At 45.6% G+C, this 21,849-nt stretch overlaps 1 protein-coding gene across 2 annotated transcripts in view; it reads right to left on the reverse strand.

Moving 5' to 3' along the window:
• Positions 1-262: 262 nt before the first annotated feature.
• Positions 263-21,849, reverse strand: part of RCAN1 (regulator of calcineurin 1) — a gene marked incomplete at its 5' end in the record, with an annotated part of 95,634 nt that continues 74,047 nt past the window's right edge. The window contains 4 exons of one of the 2 annotated variants that reach the window (XM_079923036.1): positions 263-2,020; positions 4,213-4,372; positions 5,991-6,164; positions 8,883-8,969. In XM_079923036.1, the coding sequence (XP_079779162.1) occupies positions 1,848-2,020; positions 4,213-4,372; positions 5,991-6,164; positions 8,883-8,969 (594 nt within the window). In that variant the 3' untranslated portion in view covers positions 263-1,847. Of the gene's footprint in view, positions 2,021-4,212; positions 4,373-5,990; positions 6,165-8,882; positions 8,970-21,849 lie in introns of those variants that run through there. The other variant, XM_079923035.1, reaches the window with a different exon arrangement.

Raw genomic sequence — 21,849 nt, forward strand, 5'->3', positions numbered from 1 at the left:
TGGCGAAAAGGGTTTTCATCAGAGTATCCTCTCCCTGGACAAAGGAAAGACTCAGACTTCTGATTTCAGTTTTCTCCATTTTCCCCTTTCCTAGGTGATGCAGCATTAGTGTGGTTGACCCTCTGTGAATCACAGCAAGGATCTGGGAGTTTCCAGACTCAAACTGATGAAGGGATGCGTCCTTCTGAGACTGCAGAATTCAAAGGGTGCACAGGTTGACAATTAGAAATAAAATGACAAACCAGGTAACTTTTCCGTAAAGAGCATATTGTGTTGATTTATTATAGAATGCAGTTAAAAAAAATATCTTGAGGTTAGCCTCTCCAGTTTAAAAGCACTTAACTAGGGACACTTGAACAGCTATGCAATGGTCTCTCCCTCATCTGCCCCGACCCCCCACCAAGTACTGTAAACAGGGTTTTGAGAACATTCAGTCAATGTCTTGATAGGAACAGCCACATACCTTTGCTTCTTAAAGAAAACCATCTTCCACATTTCCAAAGCATGCATTGTTACTTGGCATTAGGTATTTCAAAAGGACAAACCTTGTTATGGTATTGTAAGGCCAAAATAGAATACCTATTGACCAGACACATACATGACAACTAGAAAAAAATTACAAACATTTAACCTAGTGTGACAATTCCGTCAGGAATGAATGGGGAAAGGCACTGCATCCTTCTCATACCACCACGCATCTACTGTCCACTTCACATGCTTTGAATTCAGGTCCTGTCAAATAGCTGAAAGGCATTTTCTATAACATACGATTCACAGGGAGGTTAATACATCTTACACTAGTCTTCCACGGCCGTATTTCTCACCCAAGGGCACAACAGGTATGAATATATGCTATCAGCTTTATTTACAAGTTTATCTTGATGTTTCAGTGGGGTTAAAAAAAAAATCAATGATCTCAACTGAAAGTTCCCCCCAAAAAGGGTTTTGGCTGTGATTCATGTATATAAACTACCACGTAAAAGAAATAAATGAAACCCATTTATTGTCTGACCTAAAACATCTACACTAAAATTTCTCACCCACTAAAAGTTGACAGTGAAACTGCTCTTTTCTGAGTTTTATAAGCGAAACGCTACGTAGGAATTTCAGATCGACTTCTTTTGCAAAAGCACAAGCTCTAGGTCGCATCAAATAGGATGCTGAGTGGGTGTATTACCGGTAGAATCCCCCTGTGTGTGCTGTTGCAAAGACAGTCATTGAATCTGGAAAGGTGACAGATTTTGCAAATGCTTTCTTATCTTCCCCAAAGATGTAAAACAACAATGGCATAACGCTATATACGACCAAAGGTTAGTTCTGAAAATCAGTAATACACATGCACAAACATTAGAACGTGAGGGGGAAAAATGAGACACTACAATTTCCACATTGCGTTGCTGTCTTCACAACCTTTCTGCACCAGACACCTTATGGCTTCACGTGGTGCCTTTTCCTACTGGGAGAGAGAGTCTACCTTGTAAGCTGGTTAAAAACAGAAGGCTCTCCCTGGACCCACTGATCAATCTACCCCTGGCAAAAACAGAACCTACCAGAAAAGAACAAGTACAAAACACTATCGTTATTGGTTTTCTCGAGACGTTCCCAGAAGTCCTTGTGCGATCACCCCAAACGCAGTGATTGGCTCAGGACATTCCCAGGAGCCATGAACATTGACTGATGCGCAGCGTTAGAACCAGAAGACAAAGCCTCGATTCTCTTCTGAGCAACATGGAATTTCTGCCACAGCGATCACAGGCTGCCGTCTCCAAAGTTGTGACTGGGCCGCTTCCACAGTAAAAGATTCCTTCTCGTGAGTATGATTCAGAACACTTCGTCCGGGTGCCAGTTCAGCTTAAGTGGACGGGCGAGTACTCCGGCCTCCTGGTCTGGATAATTTTGGGTTTGGGTCTCTTCATTCTTTCCACCTCGTCTTCTTCCTCGTTCTCCTGGTCGCTCTCACACACGTGGACCACCACACTGGGAGTGGTGTCGGTCGCTGCGTGCAATTCATACTTTTCCCCTAGGGAAAGAAAATAATTGCAGGGTAACTCAGGCAAGGGCCCGAGGGTCAAAGAGTAAAAGAGCAAACGGATGCGGACGTAGGGGTCAGCTCGGCCAGGCTTCCGAGGGCATCCGATGGGGACTGAGGGCCACAGGCAGCCACACTCCGGATTGGTGTTTCTTTGGTGCCTCATTCTATATCTCACCACCGTAAATGACTCAGCTTTCAATCAAACACTCTGAGTCCAGGCACATGGAAGGTGTGGAAGGAGCGTATTTTTTAATTACACTTAGCATGTTCACCAGGCCCTCTGAGCTACTCAGAGGACTTCCCCAGTGTGGCGCAAGGAGCTCCCGTTCAGGAAAAGACGGTGCATGAATAAAGGCGTTAGGAAAGGACCTCTCGAGCCCACGATAGGGACAGGAAGCGCGGGTGTGCAGCACACAGGTGTGCTGGTTGAAACAGGTGCTCTGGAAACATTTTTGACCACACCATATCCTTTTTCACACAACTATCAACCCCTTGAACCAGGAGTGTCCTGCTGTTCTCCGTCAGCCTGAATTTTATCAGGTTCAGTCAAGACGCTTTTACTCATAAAAAAGGTGTTGCCTCTTCCCCACCCCGCGCGTGAGACTGGGATGCTATTGTAACTGTGGCTGAAAGCGCCTCAGCGTTCTCGGGGTGGGGGCAGCTAAGGTGGAGGGCCAGGGAGATCGCTCAACATGTGGGTCACGATCCGCTTTACAAACCCCTGTCTACCCGCTGAGGATCGCAATCCAGAAAGCACGGGGACAGGATCATATTTGCAAAACCTTTGCAATCTTCCAACTGTTGAAAGAAAGACTATTCAAGGTCATAAGCCCTAAGTAAACGAAGGGCAAATTGATCTTATGGTTATTTTCCAGAAGGGTTTCTCAAACAAGCCGTCTGTAAAGAAGTGGTAGGTTCTAGAGTGTGAAGAAGGCTCGCTAGCATCACTTCCTGCCTCTGGAGCAGTTTGACGCCTCTCCCCAGGTGGACGTCCCCTTCCTCCCTTCTCTAACATCCCAGGAGGTTTCAGCCCTCTGCTACCTAATACACCTTGACCTGGAGCTGCCAGGAGGAGCGCTGGCCACTTCTGTCTTGACCTTCATGCCACGATGAGCAGTAAGTAATGTGATTCTTGCTTTCTACCACAGGGGGATTTTCCGTCAGAGCGATGTTTACAGAGATGTCATCTTTTCCATGTGAAACGGCTAATGGTCCAAGAAAATAAAACCGTCCCCTCAGAGGAACACCAGATTGCTGGTCAAGGAGAAAGCTGATGGCCTCAGCATTTATTGCATTTGCTCCACAAATAAGGCAGAAGGGGGGCTCAAACCTCTTTACCCCCAAGAACCCCGCTTGCACCTGCCAGCTCACCCAAACCCTATCAGGTAGGACAGGAACCTCCAACATTGTACTGTTTCCAGAAAACATGTTTTGAGCGCTGCCCATAAGCTAGGCACTATATGAAGTGCTTTTCACACGATGATCTCGTTTACTACTCCACCCAGTAATACCCATTTTCTGGATGAGAAGCCTGAGGCCAGAGTACCTTTCTTCCTAAATGCTCACACCTTTGTTCCTTCTGAGGACCGGAACCTCTTCTTTCCCTGGCAAGCTCACTAGGGGAGCACCCCTCCCTATTGGGCTTCGTGACTGGGGCTCTTTCTCCACTATGATCTATGGGTCTCTGTTCCCTCAGACATTCAAAAGGTCAGGGGAGAAGCAGATCAATAGATGAAATTACTTTGACTAAAAATGAAATGTCTAAAAGTGGGGAAAGCCTGTTTTCCCTTTCCAAAATCCAATCACTCATCCCCACCTGGAGCAACAGGACGTGAGGCCGGGTCTTGAGTCCCTCTCACCGACTGTGCTCAGTGGGTGAGCGGATGGATTCACGTGATGCGGCCCAGAGGGGTCATGGTACTTGGTCCCCTGGACCAGCGTGCATGCTTTCCTAATGGATGAAGTAAGAGGCAGGCGTGCACGCTCCTACCCCGGGGCATGGGTTACTTCGATTCAGAAGAAAGCAAATAGAGACAGTTCACAACACACACTGGCACTGATCACGTGAGAAGTGGAAAGAGCAATGGGGTCGCAGCCACTCCTGCTGCAGGCGTGTCTCTGCCTTGACCACAATCTCTCCACGTCTCCTTGCCCCCTCTCCACCCGAGGACACTGCTTACCTGGCCCCAGCTTGGAGATAGCATATAAAAGGTCATAATTTATGACGGGAGTAGCGTCTTCCACTTGTTTCCAACCGACCGGCGGCGAGGCAGGAGGAGAGATCAGAAACTGCTTGTCTGGGTTTGGTGGAGCCAGGTGTGAACTTCCTATGTGTAAAGTCTGAGGAGAGAGATAAATGCAGGTGGGTGTTCCTCGGGGGAAGAACTGAAGCAGCAATCGCACTTAATAGCAGCCTACGGAAGACAGGTGTGAAGGACAAACCCATGTCCAGACAGCTGAACAGGTGCAGCCCAAGGGTGAATCGCAATACGGTTTCTAAGGGCGGGGAAGGGAACTTGGATTATGGTGCAAACATGATTAGAGACCCTCTCAGGACAGGGACTCACAGGCACTGGGACTGCAAGTAATTATGCTTGAATTAGACCGATAGAAAATATACAGAGATAATTTTAGTAAACATGGGAAAAGTAAAGCACTGTCCCTGAGGTCAAGAGGGATCTCAGCATCAATTGCTTCCAGCTCTTCATATTACGGTGGCATCACATCATATCACAGAAGCTCCAAAGGCTAAGCGACATCTCTAGGATGACCCAGGACTCCTGCCCACCACGCTCTCAGGCTTCCCTCCCTCTGGGGCTCTGAATCAGATGCCAAAAGTGAGGAAGGAAAAATACATCTACCTTCCAGGATACATATTTAAAACAATAATGATAAGGAACAATGACCAAGATCCTAGTTTGGGCTTAAAAATTATACCAGTGCTTAGAGGGCTGTTTGGAGACATCTTACATCAAAATGTTACCAGTTTGGATTTTCTTTGTTCTTTAGTATCCTCCCCCCCCCCCCCAGAAAAATCACAATGAACATGCATTTACTTTAACAAACTAGAAAAAGTCGTGGAGAGACCAAGTAATTACTTATATAGAAGGGAATTTGCCCCTAAGGATCCAAGGTTGAAGCCTGCGCCTCGCACTTACCACCAGGGGGCAGGGTATCCCGGCTCTCATTTACCCTGGAAGGGCAAGTTCACCTTCGCGCAAGGTCAGGAAGCCCCTCTACAGGACCTGCTCCTGTACTGGCAAGGGGAACTCAGGGCCCCAATGGGGGTCTCTTTCACCAGGGAGAAGCGTCCGAAGAGCCCCTGCCCCGCCCCCTGCCAAGCTGTTAGACTCCGGTAACATCATCAAATGGAACTTTGTAAGCTACCTAGAAGGCAGTTGCTGGGGGAGGCAGGAAGGGTGATGCAGGAGAAACAGCAAACCCGCCGCACAGCTCCCGGGAATGCCCTGGGGCCGGGACCCCCGCTTACCAGAAGTATTTCTTAGCATTTGCTACCTGCCTGGTGAACCCATTTTTTTCCTTGCAGGCCGGGTCTGGCAGCCCCGTGCTGATGCGCAGGGCCGGCTTGCAGATACCAGCTCACCAGGAGTGAGCGGGCTGCGGGGATCCAGCGCAGAGCCGAACCGCTCTGGCCCGGGGGCGGGGGGGTCAAGGGTAGCCACGCCCACGACCCTGCGGTCCTCCACCTTCCTGAGTCAGGAAAGGCTCTCTTTCTCCCCTCATCACTCAACCCAAGAAGGTCATCTCTGAGGGCACTTTCAAATACACCCGGTGTCTTCTTAAAATAGGTGACATGAAAAATTTCGAGTATGAATCTTGTCCTTCTCAAGATGATTTCTTGGAGTTTTAAATCAACCTATACGTAATGGATGTCTAAGCTACTTTTAAGGGTGGGAGGGTGGAGGGAGAAGGATGGGTATCAAGGAACTCGATTCACCTGAGCAAAATATAATTTCATTTCCTTTCCAAGAAATTCCGTCTTATGTAGCTGGAGTCTGGCATCTGCTGCAGATAATGGGTTGCTGAAGTTTATTCTGACGCGTTTGAAGCTCTTAAAATACTGAAAGGTGATATCTTTGTCATATGTCCTAAAGAGGGATTCAAATTTGGCCTGAAAAGTAAAAATAAAAGGAGTTGAAATTTACCTGCATATGACCTTTGACTGGATGACTTCATTACATTTCTTATGGAGGAACCAAATTATTAATCATGTCAAGAACTTCCAACTTTTTTCTTAGAGAAGAAAGAGAACCCGCCTTTCTCCTCTGGGGAGATTCTGCCCTTTTAATTTAATATACGTGATTTTATACAAAAGTAAGAATGTACGATTTACTAAATTCATTTAATCAGCTGAACAATTACCAATACTTCAACACTTCTTACAGTCACGGAAACATTCTTTTTAAAAGTAGAAGGAACATTTTCATTTGGTCATTTGTCACCCTTCTGGCCTGCCAGACCCTATTGTCCTGTGACCTCCCCCAATCTAGTGAGCTCCAATCCCACCACACAGCTCAGGGCATTGCTTTGTCCATCAGATATTGCTTTTGGACTTAAAAGCACTGGAGATAATTAAAAAAAAAAAAAACACATTATTATTGAATTGGTAACTAATGAAGTTAATGAAAAGGCTTGCATTTCTTAATGTAAAGGAAGCAGTTTTTAAAAAATTCCCATTATTATTTTCCCATTCAATCTGTTACGTTTTAACTCTCTAAAATAGTAGTGGTTTCAAAAATTAACATTCTGCCAATGAACCCATTTCTGCACTCTGGCTTTAATATATGTACAGATCTAGCTCTAGTGTTGAAAGAGCTAGTGAACACTATGAAACAGCATGAGCTCTTAGAATTGAAATGCCCAAGTTCAAGGACTAAAAGCCTAGATTCACAAGAGCGTTCATCAGCTCCTGGGAATAGCTCTAGGGAGCGACCCCCGGCGGGGTCCTGGGTGCGGGTGCCCTTGGGGGGACCTGGGAGGCCACTGAAACCTTTCTGACCAGAGAGGGAGGTGATGGACAGTCTTGAAACTTCCAGGAAGATTATGCAGGGACTTTTAGTCACCGAACTTTCTGAATCTTTTTTCAGACTAAACTGTGAGGATGGTGAGAGGCAGATGGGGGTGGGATGGCAGACGGTGAGAGCCCAGATGGGGCAGCATGCCCTCCACCCAGGTGACTGGTGAGAAGGGGAGGCCCTGGATCCCACAAGTACCCTGGAGACCTATGCAGAGCACGGTGCTTCTGCAGAGGGGAGAGAGGATTCCCAACAAGAAGGGAGAACATCTTCGAGGATATTCATGGCTAGAAAGCGGGGGAGGGGAGGGGCCCTCCTGTCGGTCAGTGCCTGGTCCCCAGGGCAGGGCTGTAGGCAGGTCCTGCATTCCCTGCTGGCTGGTGTCTCCACCAGGCAGGTGGCTCAGGGGGAGTGGGAACAGCTCACAACCGTTCTCTCTTCGAATTCGCCGGCTTCTCTTTAGTTGATGGAAATGTCTGTGACTTTCCCACGAGGGGTGTTGCAGAGGCAAAGAATGAGAAAGAATGCACAGCAGATGTCTCAGCTGCGATTTCATCTGGCTGCACGTGGCTTGCTCTCCACCCCTCCCGAGCACGGGGCAAGTCTGGGGCGTAAGGGTGTCTGCGCAGATCTGGAATTTCACACGACCTCATCCATAGGCACTGTGACCAACTGCTTAGTTTTAAAGTTATCATTCATAATTTAAGAGAGATGACTTTGCTGAATATTTTTAGAATACAAGTCAGGGCTTAGGACCAGAACCCAAGAGAACCCACACTATCTTGTTAATTTCATATTGCTATTATGTTATTAGTATTCTCTTATAAAATAATCTTATTTGTTCCAGTAACCAATACCTAGTAATTATAGTTATTGGATGGCATCTCTACTTAATTAAGTAAATCAGTGATTTCACTCATATAAGGCTAACATTAAATACATAGACTTTGTAGTACTTTTACACGTAGAACATGCTCTAATATCTAGTTCAAAAACTAGTCCCGGCTTGCAAGCATTGTACACAGTTATGGAGTTAAATTTGATTAGAAAAAAAAAAAGAAACCTTCTGATGTCTCAGTAGGGCTTTGGGTATAAAGGTATAACGTGATCACCGCCCCCCAAACAGAACATACAGAAGTCATTCATATATAATATTGTTAGAGATCAATTAGATAGCTTCGTAGCTACTGATGAAGATCTTACATTTTAATCAAATGAAGAAGAAAAGCATAGTAATTAAAATTACTAATTATATTAATAACCATCAATGAGAGCTGCTTCCCAGGAGGTATACTCATCCCACACTTAAGTTATGTATCCAGTTTTATTATTTATTTGCTATGGCTGCATTTTCTCCAGCTAGAGAAATCTGGAAACTTGAAGACAGGCCCTTGTAATTCCTGCAAACATTCAAATATCTTTCCAGTATTGATTTCCTGAGATAAAAATCAATGTATCCTGAACTCTACATGTCAAAGTGAAACATTCTGTTCACTGTCAGAAAAGTCCTCCCTCCAAAAGTTTACTTATTGATACAACCCACACAGAATGAAAAAACACCACGCCAAACCCTCCCTTACTAACTGGTCAAGGGACACAGATGCTTTTAAATATTGAGAGCTTTAAAAATTCCTTCACAGTTAATTCCTCAGGCAACACCTTTTGATTTTTAAGGCTCAAAGCATTCTGGATGTATTTCAAAACCCCCAAACCCACAAGACAGCCACATACCCCACCAAGTATTTCAGCTCATAGTCCCAATTAACATAATAGTTCGAAAACTCTCAAAAATCACATTATATCAGAAGCCTTACCCTGGTTTCACTTTCGCTGAAGATCTCACTGTTTGCCACACAGGCAATCAGGGAGCTAAAACTGTAGTTAAAGTTTCTAAAGTGCATCTTGCTTCCTTACAGAGAAAGCTGCAATTCCCGCGGTCAAGCCCCAAGTAAGGTTCCTTTACCAGAGGCTGTAGGTTCTTTCTCGAGCCCTCACTTATAAAGCACCGAGGTCCAGCCCCCACCGGGAAAAAAAGCACCGCTTCCAGAGCATCCTGTTTGGACACCAAATTCCTGAGTCAAGTCCTACTTGCTCGCAGGCAGGCAGAGACAGAGTGTAAGTTTCTACTGGAAAGAGGTGACGTCAACACCTTAGTCATTTTCCCTATGCTAATTAACTTTGCTTGGGGAGGATGGAAAAAACTGCCGAGGTTTGCTGTGCAGCTGCTTTATCTACCCCTCTTGCAGCATAGTTTCCACTGGTAGTAATTCCATTCAGCCACTCAGTCACCCAGCTCCTCGGCTGAATGGGACGACCCTTCTTAAGATGGAAAATGTGACAGAGGAACAGGAGGAAGGTCTACAGCAGTAAACAGTAATTAGCCTCCAGGGAACTCTCAAGGCTTGGAGAAACCTGGAAACCGAAGTCTTGGCAAGTTGTTTGATCCCTGTAATTTCCTGAACACTGAAATCAAAGTTTCAGATGCTGGGGTATTAGAGAAAACATTTTGAAATCAGTCTTGGTCAATGAACCCTGCTTTTAAAGAAAAAGTGGACTTCATTTTGAAATACGGTCTTTTTTTTTTTTCTAATTAAACTTTATTGGAGGAATGTCCTAATTCCCACTTGTATTTCACAGTGAGAATGGGAGAAGAGATCCTAGGATTTTCATTGGAAAACTTTATTATTGTAATTTGAGAACTAGGAATATGCAGCACGTTGATCATTTTCTAATAGCTGCTAAATTCGGGAAAAGATACAAAAATATTTTAGAGGATCTAGCCTCTGAAGCTGAGAAAAGAAACATTCAGAGGTTGTCTGCTTAGAGACTCATAGACGGAAGGTTTTTGTTTTTGCTTTAATTAGGAAAGGAAGAAGAAATAGAAAGAATGTACACTACAACTGAAAAGTTAGTTCAGTTGGCCTTTTTTCAGGTAAGATGTCTGGTCTTGGAGAAGCACACTGGGTGTCAGGATGCCAGTTCTTTGAAAAGGCTGCAACTCTTTTTTTGCAACTTTTTACTTTATTACTTTTTAAATTGAAGTATAGTTGATTTACAACGTTGTGTTAGTTTCAGGTGTACAGCAAAGTGATTTAGTTATACATATCTATATCTATTCTTTTTCAGATTCTTTTCCCTTATTGGTTATTACAAGATATTGAGTGTAGTTCCCTGTGCTAAACAGTAGGTCCTTGTTGGTTCTCTCTCTTATATATAGTCGTATGTATTTGTTAATCCCATTAAAAGGCTGCAAGTCTCTGAACTTCCAAGTACTTTGCTAGTTTAGGTCCCTATGGCAGTGTGAGTCCTAGGTCCTTCCTACTCAGTATCACCTAAATGCAGTCTCATTATTTATAAAAACATTCTCTAGTCTAGAGGCGGACACCTCTTAAGCTTCCAAAAGTTAAGTGGAATCCTGCTATTCACATTTAAAAATTAACTACAAAGAAGCATTAAAGTCAGCCAATAATAAAAAGAATATATGCAATGGGAAAGAACAAACCAGAGCATTTATCCCTCCATAAAAGGAAATGCGAAGTCTTCTTGCATGAGTGAGCACTGCTTAATCTCCATGGATGGTGCCCTGCTGCCAGCTGTAGGGTTATGCAAGAGACCAGTTATGGTGTTTGCTTTGCCAAATTACCCGTAACTGCCAACCCAAGAGATCTAAGTGCATGTGTTCTAGAAGAGTTTCGAACGCTGTGAGATAGTGTGGCAGGCATCAAACGCCAAGAGGAAGTGGTCCATTGGGTGGTGCTTGGTTCCGGGAACTGTGCCCTGGGATTGGCTGCATTTCGGTGCACAGCCTGCAGCGTACCCTGGAGGCACATGCAGGCTTTGGTGGTGGCCTGGGGGTGGCAGTGGGGGTATGGGAGGCCAAGGGGAAAGGCACGGGAGGTAGAAGGCACAGAAGTGCATTCCACTCCTCCGGAGCGGCTGTCCCTCCTTTTCTCTTTCTCCTGGAGTCCACCTTGGCGAATAAGGGTTACAAGGAGATCAGAGGAGGAAGAAGAGGTTAATTTCACCATCTCCTCATCCTATTAAAACTCATGACATGAAGCTCCAACTCAGTCGTGTGGGCAAATCTGGAACATTTCTGTTCATCTGAGACAACAGCACTGAACTCACCCAAATTTACAATTGTGGTTTCATTAATACGGATGGGATAAAAAAAAAAAAGGAATAGTGAGGTATTTGAAGATGGTTCAACTATCTTTGCTCCTAGAAATAAATGATAAATGATAGATCTTTCATTAGGCTGTCCAGAAAGCCTCCCAAAACATGCAATTCTGTACGTGCCTTTGAATTGATGGTAAGCTCTATCTGAATCATATTTAGGGAACTTGAGTGCTTCCATTTCTAGATCAGAGAAAGGGGCTCAAAGTTGTGGCCGACTGTAGGGAGGCTGGATTGGAGGCTGGCAAAAACCACCGGGTCACAAAGTGTACCTGAGAGAGATGGCACCTAGGGTCCAATAACACAGGCTACCCGCAGCGTGAGAGGTACGGAGCATGGACCCTTCGTGGTGCTCCAAAGCCCCGGCTGGCCAAGGGGACAGACACCTGTCCCTGAACCCAGAGGGCCTTCCTTTTATCGGCTCACCTGACAGTTCTTGCTAGGAATGTCCACTCTTCGACTGCACGTCTATTAGACATGAACTTGCACTTCTAAACGTCCTATGGTATTTGTCTATCCCTTGTGGTTTGAAAGGCAAGTACTTTTTTGATTCTTGTTTGCAAGTTGGATGTGAGTGATTTGAAGAAAGCAGGGCCCACAGCAACGTCTCATTAGAACTCTTGAAAAACATACTAAAAATTGCACTTAAAATAGTAAAACAGGGGCTTCCCTGGTGGCGCGGTGGCTGGGAGTCCGCCTGCCGATGCAGGGGACGCGGGTTCGTGCCCCGGTCCCGGAGGATCCCACATGCCGCGGAGCGGCTGGGCCCGTGAGCCATGGCCGCTGAGCCTGCGCGTCCGGAGCCTGCGCTCCGCAATGGGAGAGGCCACAGCGGTGAGAGGCCCGCGTACCGCAAAAAAAAAAAAAAAAAAAGTAAACCAGAAACCAGAAGTTAGAGAAGAAATGAAATGCTTGAGTCCGCTGAAAGCTTTAGATGTTTTGCATTTCTTCCATTCGCGCCACTAAAAATCTTAAATGAATCTCTTCAACCTGCATTTGCTTCCTGTGGTTCCAAGCAGTGAGAGCATATTTTCATTAAGAAGTTTCTATTCTCAGTGAGGAACAATTGAGGTTTATGTCGAAATCCATCATTCCCATCACAGCACTCTTAAAGCATAGGGAGGATGACCTCAGCACGCCCATTATAAACTCCAAGGAGTTTACAGCTACGCCAAGAACGTGCCACCAGTGAAGCCTTCTACAGAATGACCACAGAGAGAAACCGAGTTCTGACTTTGCTGTGCAAATCAAAGCTGAGCGAAGAAGAAATCTGCAGATCTCCTGGGAGGGAAAATGGCACACCCGACTGAGATCAAAGGTATCAGGGAGTTTATCTTGAATGCCAGTTAAGCTTGTGTTTTAACGGAGCTTTTAGCTTCTGAGATAATGGGATAGCTTTACTGTTATTTAATATTCATAACCCTTCCCTTTATAAGGTGGAGCACTGTTCCCCCAACCTAAGTTACTGTACACAGGGGCCTCTGAGTCATCTTTATCACTTCCCAGTCTAAAAGGTGTTATTAACTGAGGGGACACTTCTTGTTCTCACTTGGAAACCAGGTTAATATCAACTTCCCAGTTGCAGTGAAGATTGAACAATCTGACATAGGCAGAGTGCCCAGTATAGTGCTTGAAACACAATCAGTGGTTGATGCATGTTAGTTGTGTTTCTAGTTCCCATTTCGTCGGTAAGGATACTGAGGTTCAGAGGGCCTCGCTGTGTTGAGGAGTCAGGACTCACCCCATCCTTTGACTGCAGATTCCATGGAACTATGCTTGCCTCGCAGCAGTGCCCTTTGGTACTTCCCCATCTCCATTCTCTCAGTCCCTCTGGCATCCTGGATGGCTTCCTCTCCTACGTGCCCCACTGGTCAACAGAGGGGTCTCTAGGTTCTCTGTAGCATCCTCCACCTGGCACTCCTGCACACCATTTCAGGCAGCTGTGGCCAATTTCTTACTGCTCCAAAATAGTGCGTAATTCCCACAACATAAAACTTCCCGAAGCTGAGCTTGATCACGTTCCTCTCCTACTGTAAAGATTTCAGTGACTTCCCATCGCTCTGTAGGTTAAAGGGGAAGATTTTCACTTGGTATTCATCCATGTGTCGATCCATGCATCTATCTACCCATTTGTTCTTTCACCCAAGCACAGTTCCAGGTGTTGGGGGTTCAGAGATGAAGACAGACAAAACCCTCTGCCCTCATGGAGCTTACATTCTAGATGGGAAAAAGGAAAAAGAAATGAGATAAGTGGGTAAAACATATAGTGTGTTTAGATAGTGGTAAGTGCTGGGAATAAGGCAGAGATGAGGGATAGGAAAAGCTGGGAAAAGGAGAAAGAGAGAAAGAAAGACAGAGAGAGAGAGAGAGAAAGAAAAAGGAAGGAAGGAAGGAAGACTAGCCAGGGAAGGTGTCCCTGAGAAGATGACAGGTGGGTACATCAAGACCCGAAGGAAGTGGCGGAGTGAACCGTGAGATGCTCGGAACAGCATCTCAGGCCAGGGATCAGAAGGCACAAAGGCCCCTGGCATGTCCAGGCCCAGCAGGAGGCTCAGAATGGCTGTAGAGGAAGGACGTGGACAAAGTGGTTGGGAGCAGGGCCACGCGAGACCTTGAGCCATTGGAAGGTCTCTGGCTTGCATGCTGGTATCAGAGGGTTTTGAGCAGAGGAGAGGCATGAACTAACTTCCATGCAACAGAACCACTCCAGTGTCTGGGTTCAGAAAAGAGGGAAGGGACAGGCTGGGGGCAAGGCACCCCTAAGGCATGAGACCTTCTCTGACTACGGAGCCCATGACTCCTCTAGGCAGCCCTCACCTCTGCCTGCTTTCCTCAGTTGTCAGCCAGCTCCTCCCTAGTCTCTGCCTGCCAAACTTCTATTCATCCTTCAAAGCCCATCACCAAACATCCGTTCTCCAGGAGGCACCCCTCCGGACTTTATGTTCTCTCCCTCCTTTAACCCCTGTGACCTCCCCCCACCCCCCCACCCCCCAGCTCTCAGTGCAGTCTGCCTGGCATCCTAGTTATATTCTTGCCTTGCAATCTCCCTACTACAGTGAGAGCTGCTTGAGGGTACCACTGCCACTCCCTGGAGATGCGGATAAATGCTTGTGCAGTTCAGGGACTACACCAGGGAGGGTCCATCTGAGACGGGCCAAGAGCCAGCATCCACCAGCCATCAAAGGGTCAAGACCATCTGTGTTCCTAACTGGAGGGTTTCCAGTGCCTCTGGTTTGAACAAAAACCTCCTTTTCATTGCAGGGGATGGTAAAGGTACAAGTTTGCTCAGCGGGTGCTGGTCACATTCCAGGGTGTACTTCCTCTGTCCTTGCTGCATGGTGGCTCGCAGGATGTCCAGGCATGGGACTGCACCACCAGTTCCAGACTCTGAGGCCTCACCCCCCGAGACACTCCCAGAGGCCTTGTGACTCTCCTTAGGGGTATACGGCCGGGGTCTCGACAGCCCTTTGTCGTTTGGGCAGAACGTGTTTAATTTAATATATGTTCACTTGTCTTTTTTAAATGCCTATTTTTTAGGGTGTGTTTTATAAGGTGCACAGTAGGGAGTAGAATTTGTATAGAAGTTACAAATAAAATGCTTTTATTGGCAGATGTACCAAAAATCTTTCATCCATGAGGTTCATGATCAAAAATGTTTGAAGGCCTATTGTCTCAGCAGTAGGGCGATTAAATTCCCAATTTTCTGCTTTTTTGTGACGATCATGTGTAAGAAAGAGAACAGGAAAATATTCCTCTTTCTGATTTCTAAAGGCGTTTCCATTTTTGTTCTCTCTGAAGGGTAATCAGGGAATGGGCTGGGGAGCGGGGCAGAGCCAGATGTGGGCTCGGGAATTTACTGCTCATAGAATTGCTTTATTACTGGTAAGATCTGCTCGGCCACAGGGAGGGGCCTTGTAGGAAAGAAAATGTAAAACAAAGCGGATAACCTTTTTTTGTGGGACTTGGAAGGTTCTAACCAGAACTCCTTAGACAAGAGAGTGCCCTTGTCTCCCACGACAGAAGGTGATGCCTATGAATTCTAAGTCTGAGCTGAGAAAACCATCTTTAATGAAAATCACCTTTATGTTTAATAACCATTAATCTTCTGAATCTGTAGGATAACACAAAAGAAGTGATATTAATACTAAACTTCAGCCTGGGTCATTTTTGATACTTTGGGGAAAAAAAATGGAAAAGCCTGAAATATCATTTGATACTTCACACAGAATAGTACAAGATAGTATACAAATAATTTCTATTTCTGAGATAATGTGGAACTTCCTATTACTTAATTTTTTTTTTAAAGTGGCTTATGGGGCTTCCCTGGTGGCACAGTGGTTGAGAGTCCGCCTGCCGATGCAAGGGACACAGGTTCGTGCCCCGGTCCGGGAAGATCCCACATGCCGCGGAGCAGCTGGGCCCGTGAGCCATGGCCACTGAGCCTGCGCGTCCGGAGCCTGTGCTCCGCAACGGGAGAGGCCACAACAGTGAGAGGCCCGCGTACCGCTAAAAAAAAAAAAAAAAGAAAAAAGTGGCTTATTGACACCAGTGCCACAAATGATGGAAGCAGTGGTGAAAATGCTAAACGCGTTTTAGTAGAATGGCAATCATGCTCTGTTAAAGCTTGTGGTGGAAATGAAGGAAAACTGCAATCACCCTCAAAAAAAAGAAAGAAAGAAATGACATAAAGTAAAATAAAACAACCAACTGATTGGGGAAAAGTAGGAAGGAAAGCATGTTCAAATCGATACCTTAAAAGAGAGGTCACAGTTCATCCAAGATTTCATCTTGTTTGTTAAATTCCGTGTGCACTTGAAATCCCATTAACTCTTTTTTTTAAAATTTATTTTTATTTATTTATTTTTTAACTTTTTAATTTTATTTTTTTTACATCTTTATTGGAGTATAATTGCTTTACAATGGTGTGTTAGTTTCTGCTTTATAACAAAGTGAATCTGTTCTACAAATACACATGTTCCCATATCTCTTCCCTCTTGCGTCTCCCTCCCTCCCACCCTCCCCATCCCAGCCCTTTCCTTATTACCTCAATCTTTCCCTAGTACATGAAGGTTAACCGCCCCCTCTGTCACTTCTTGGAAATGCACTATTTGCAATGCTTAAGATGGAGAAATAGCCATAGGTAAATCAAAACTATACTTAATGACTTGAAGACCAGCAGCCCCGGATTAAGGGAGGTAACATTTATTTAAAGCCAGCTGGGGCCAAAGCCCCCCTAATAATCCATCCTCAATTGTTCTCTTTATTCCTTTCCAGACCCACTTTGCTTTAATGATTGATTTTCACTTCTGCTTTGAAGCTGTTCTGAAGCCAGGGCCCAATCCTGCAGTGACAAAAACGTGGACAAGAACACTGGTGCAGGGGCTTGGCTTCCCTGGTGGCGCAATGGTTAAGAATCTGCCTGCCAATGCAGGGGACACGGGTTTGAGCCCTGATCCGGGAAGATCCCACATGCCGCGGAGCAACTGAGCCCGCGTGCCACAACTACTGAGCCTGCGAGCCACAACTACTGAAGCCCGCGTGCCACAGCTGCTGAAGCCCACGCGCCTAGAGCTTGTGCTCCGCAACAAGAGAAGCCCCTGCAATGAGAGGCCCGCTCACACCAACAAAGAGTAGCCCCCGGTCGCCACAACTAGAGAAAGCCCGCATGCGGCAACGAAGACCCAACACAATCAGAAATAAATAAGTAAAATAAATAAATTTACTAAAAAAAGAAAAAGAAAATAAAACACAGTAATGTTAAAGAAACAGAATGTTGGGGGAGACTATGGTCTAATAAAACTCAACTTTAAATAAAAAAAAAGAACACTCGCGCAGGTGTGGGCTGGTGACAGGCTGCTCTTGTGTTCCTCAATCACCAGGACCTGGTTATCTTCCATTCCAGCTACAAACAGCTTTCACAACCCCAGACCGATTCATTCCCACCCAGTAAATCCCTTTACATTCAAAGGATGGGTTCGACACTGTTGTGTGAACACTGACGGAAAAGTCCTGTTTCTCTCATTCTATGTTCCATACTCATCTCAGAAGAACTGACACAACTAAAACCCTGGGGGGCACATGTGCTGCCTTGAGGCAGGCCCGGATCCTGTTCTGGCTCTGGTAGTTTCTCCTAGGGAACCTGGCACAGCGCTGGGGGCACGCAGACACCCCCTCAATACCAGGTGAGTGACTGGCCAGACCAGAGTCGAAGGTCAAAAAAGAGGAAGGGGAAAAGAATGAGGTCAAACCGAACTCTGTAAATCTTTAGCACCAGGTGTGAAACCCAGTTTTCAATAACTTGGCTACGAAGAGTTTGTATCCACACCCAGTTTTCAATCTCATGATCTCAGCTCAGAAATCGTTGTTTTGCCAAGTTTGGGAGAAGAGAAAAGTATTACGTGTTCTTACCTACTCTTTCCATTACCACCCCCAGGCCCCATTTCCGTGTCTGTTGTTGGGAAGTTACCGACAGCACCACTGCATATGCTGTCTTTTCACACTGACATTGTCTTCATTGAGGATTATTTAAAAGTCTGATAAGTCGCCTGAGGAACTATCTCCTGTCACCTCCATGCGGGTAACACAGTGATTCAAAACATACTTAACAAACAATAAACTCTAAACACAGGACAAACAAGGTATCACCACAACTTGGATGTCATGCTTTTCACCATGAAACGCAAGAACAATCATGCCAACTTTGTTCATTAGGAAAATTGGGGTATTTATGGCAAGTGACTTAAAATTTGCACACCCATCTTTGCACCAGAGCATCTGAGAAGTGAGAGCTGCCTCCTTTCCATCAAGTCTAGAATGGCCAGGTTAGTTTACTGGTTGTGAACTGGCAGCCCCCCTCCCCCCAAATAAAAATATTAGTTTTCAACATTTAAACATTGGGAGGTTTCACATAGAAATAGAATTTCTGGTTTCTTTGGGATTAAAAACAAAAAAAAAGGAAGATGTGGCAATAATGGGCCCAGAGGTCTGTTGGGCAACGGCTGAACCCTTGGCTAAGCCCCTGCTTTTCGAATACCAGTGGCCCTGTCGCTCCCGACCCCAAAAGCATCTGAGTTTTTGGCCGCTAGCTTAATTTAGTAAGTCATCAAAAATAGATTAGTCACCTGCTTTGAGCCAGATACTGAGAGGTAGGGGTACGCACAAAGCAGCTTACCCATCCATATCCCCGGGGCTCAAAATGTTCTGTGTCACATAATCTACTCCAAATAATACATCGAGAGAGTGTGTCCCTCGCTCCTCACACAGCAATTCTTTATTTTTTTTCTGGCTCAACACATTTCTACGGGTGACTACCCGGGCATTTGCAGGATGTTCTCCCTACTCCGGAAATTATACTCTCATGCAAGTGAATGGTGGGGACGTTATTATAGGGCTGACCTAGATTCCGCTCAAACCACAGTTGGTTTCTTTAGCAATCATTAGGGCGACATGACTGGGCCATACCAGGGAGGCACACAGCACGACTGAGAATCAGAACTTAACATATTTCTATAAAACTGGCTTACGATGAATGAAGACAGAAGGGTTTTGTTACGACCAATATTCAATGACACGGTTGGAAAGATGATCTAAAAGTAGACTGAGATACAGGTATTCTCAGGGTGTGCCTTTTAAGATAGTTTTTCAAAAGATCATTTTGAGAAGACAGCATTTTAAACTGCTCTTGTAAGAGTCTAGGATACAGTTTGATCAATATTCTTATGTTGAACTAACTGTCGGAAGACGGAGGCTGACTTCACCCTTGAGTCTGAGCTGCCCTGGCGCTTCCATCCCGAGGGAGGTCGTGGTGGCACTATTGGCCCTGTGGAGGAGAAATTACGTGGCACATACAGTGATCAACTGTCAGGGTCTGCTGAGCCCCACTTCTGCTCTTACAACCCCCCCAACCAACCAAAAACCCAACAGGTATCCTTTGAGACAGAGCTTCTTGTGCAGGAAGTTTATTAGGGGGTTCTTCTGGGATCAACACCCAGGGAAGGAGAGGAAAGCGGAGGGGAGGGAGGGGAGGGGACAAAAAGAGGCTGGGTAGAGGGAGAGTAGGGCTACCATGTGGTCCCACTGGCAGCCTCGCTGGTTGGTCCTGTGGGGTGTTCTGAAGACAGGATGACCCTCATTGGAGCAGAAGGGCTGGGCCTTGATACCCCACATTGGTCAGCTCTGGGATGGGGGCGGTACCTTGAGAAGGAGGGGACTTAGCGGGGTGGCTCTCAGCTGAAGTCATCCCCAAAGGGGGCAAGTGACAGGGCAGCTGGGGGACAAATCCAGTATTCTTGAAGGGACCTGGGTGTGTCACTGTGTCCCTCAACCAACCAACCAATGAACCAATGAAACAGACCCAAAGTCAACGAACCAAAAAGACCCAAATTCAAAGATCTGCACCCTAAGTTAATCATCTGAAATTTCTGACAAATACGACAGACTTTAAACTGGACACCATGAAAATACGACTGATTCCACTCCAAATCATTAGCCCATCTCCCCAGGTAAGGAACTTCTAAAGGACTATGGTAGTGAACTGTAGTACACTCGATAGTTTAAACTTTCAGTGTAAACCAGGTCAACTAAAACCTTGAATAATGACTCAACCGTTTCCCTCCTAGGAGTTTATTCTAAGGAAATCCTCAGGGCTGTGGGCAAAGATTTAGATGCAAATACATTCCCTGTTATTTGCATATTCTTTATGCAAATAACACATTAGAACAAGCTAACCATCCTATCAGTGACCAGCTAGTAAGTATGCTGAATCAATCACTATAAAGCCACTCACACCTCACGGGAAGGAAGTGAAAACTACTTAACAACATAAAACGATGTTCACAACTTGCTGTTAAGAAAAGAAATGCAGGTTTCAAAGCAGTGTTTACTGTTGTGACTCCAATTTGGTGAAAAGAAAAAGCACGCACGTTAGTATTAAAGAAGATTGCAGCGTTTTCCTTCTTCGCTTCTTTGGACTTACTAGAATTTCTACAACGCACATTTATTACTTTTGCAATAACCAAACGGCTTTTCTCTTTCCCCTCCCCCCACTATATGTTCTATATCAATGGTCAAGGAAACCATGGTTAACAGATACACTAAGTAAGGTGGAACGTTAGTCAGAGAGGAAATCCACTCCTTTCTTTGCATAGCAGTCTGGTGTCATGAATTTTAATCCTTAAGAAACCATTCCCAAACCTGGTATTTTTAACTCATTAATATTTCGGAGTGCCAACTGTTGGAAAAATCCCATGTCTTCCTTAAATCCCTGTAAAGACAGGGATTTCACCAGGAAATATTTATTTTGCTTTTCTTTTGATAAGCTCTCCTGCCAGCCATCTTTATCTGGTGAAACGCCCAGCTCATCAGCTGTATGTGCTGAAGCAGTCTCCACGGAGTCGAGGTCAAGCACCGGCCAGCACAGGGTCCTGCGATTCCGTCCGGCTCCACAGTGTGGGTCGCTAGGCTGAGCACTGCCTTAGTGTGAGCAGACCTCACACGGCACATTCTGCAGGCTCCAGAGTGTGCTCATCAGAGAATATCTGATCTTGGGGGGAAAATCTCCCATCTGGGTCTTTCAAATGTTCCCAAGGGTGATGCCTTCTCAGAGCAAAACTATCAAGTTCTTTCCTGTCACTGCCATGTCACCACATCTACTGCTTCCTCATCTGTGTTTTTTTCCTCTGTTCTTCTGTCCCAGAATCACATCCGGGTCTTTTTTTTTTCCTCTCCCTGGGACAGTCCTGCCCTCTGCATCTCCCTTCTAACGAGACTGGAACGTACCTAATGAACTTTTCACCGTGACTGCGTTAATGATGACAGCTATTTAATGTATAAGACCTCCCAGAGAATTTGTATTTAATCAGCAACTTCTGGAGATCAAAGTCTCAGCCCCAATGGAAGGCATCACTAAGGGGAAAGTTCCACGCAGCAAGTCAGTTATAGGGAAGAATTCCTTGGACAGGTGGGCTCTTCTGGGGCCGGGTGTTGCCTACCTGGAAAGGAGACACACATTTTTTGAGCATCTACATTGAGCAGATTCTTGTCTGGGCTGTTTGGAGTTAAGAACAGACTTCCATGCCTAAGGAAAATCACTCATTTGTTTCTTGTTCAACCACCATTTAACAAGGATCTACTCCGTGCCTTCTCGAACTCCACCGCTCCGTCCAATTACACCTATTACATATTCTCATAACACTGGGGACCTCTAGTTCTTAGTACTTATCATATTTTAACTGGTTTCCTCCACTAAACTAAGGGCAGACCAAGTCATGGACCCTGGAACACTTAGGACCCCCCATAAATATTTGTTGAACCAAGCATGCAGCTAAGTACCTGACTCTTCACTGCAGACACAGAGAAGAGAAGGGCATGACTCTTCCTTCAAGAACTCACGGTCAAATCAATCGTGAAATTCTTACTAAGCCATTACCAGGTGTCGCGTACTCTACGAGGGGGTTCGAAAGCCTAAGCCACAGCGCCTGACCTTACAGGGGCTTAAGATTGAAGCTTGGGAGGTAAGACTACCACTCCAGTAACGTGGTAACATGCATGACCCCATCTGTGTTGCAGGCAGTAAGAGCTCAGGATACTGGAGGTGGAGGGTGGTGA

Source organism: Stenella coeruleoalba (assembly GCF_951394435.1).
Source record: "Stenella coeruleoalba genome assembly, chromosome: 5".
Lineage (NCBI taxonomy): Eukaryota > Metazoa > Chordata > Mammalia > Artiodactyla > Delphinidae > Stenella > Stenella coeruleoalba.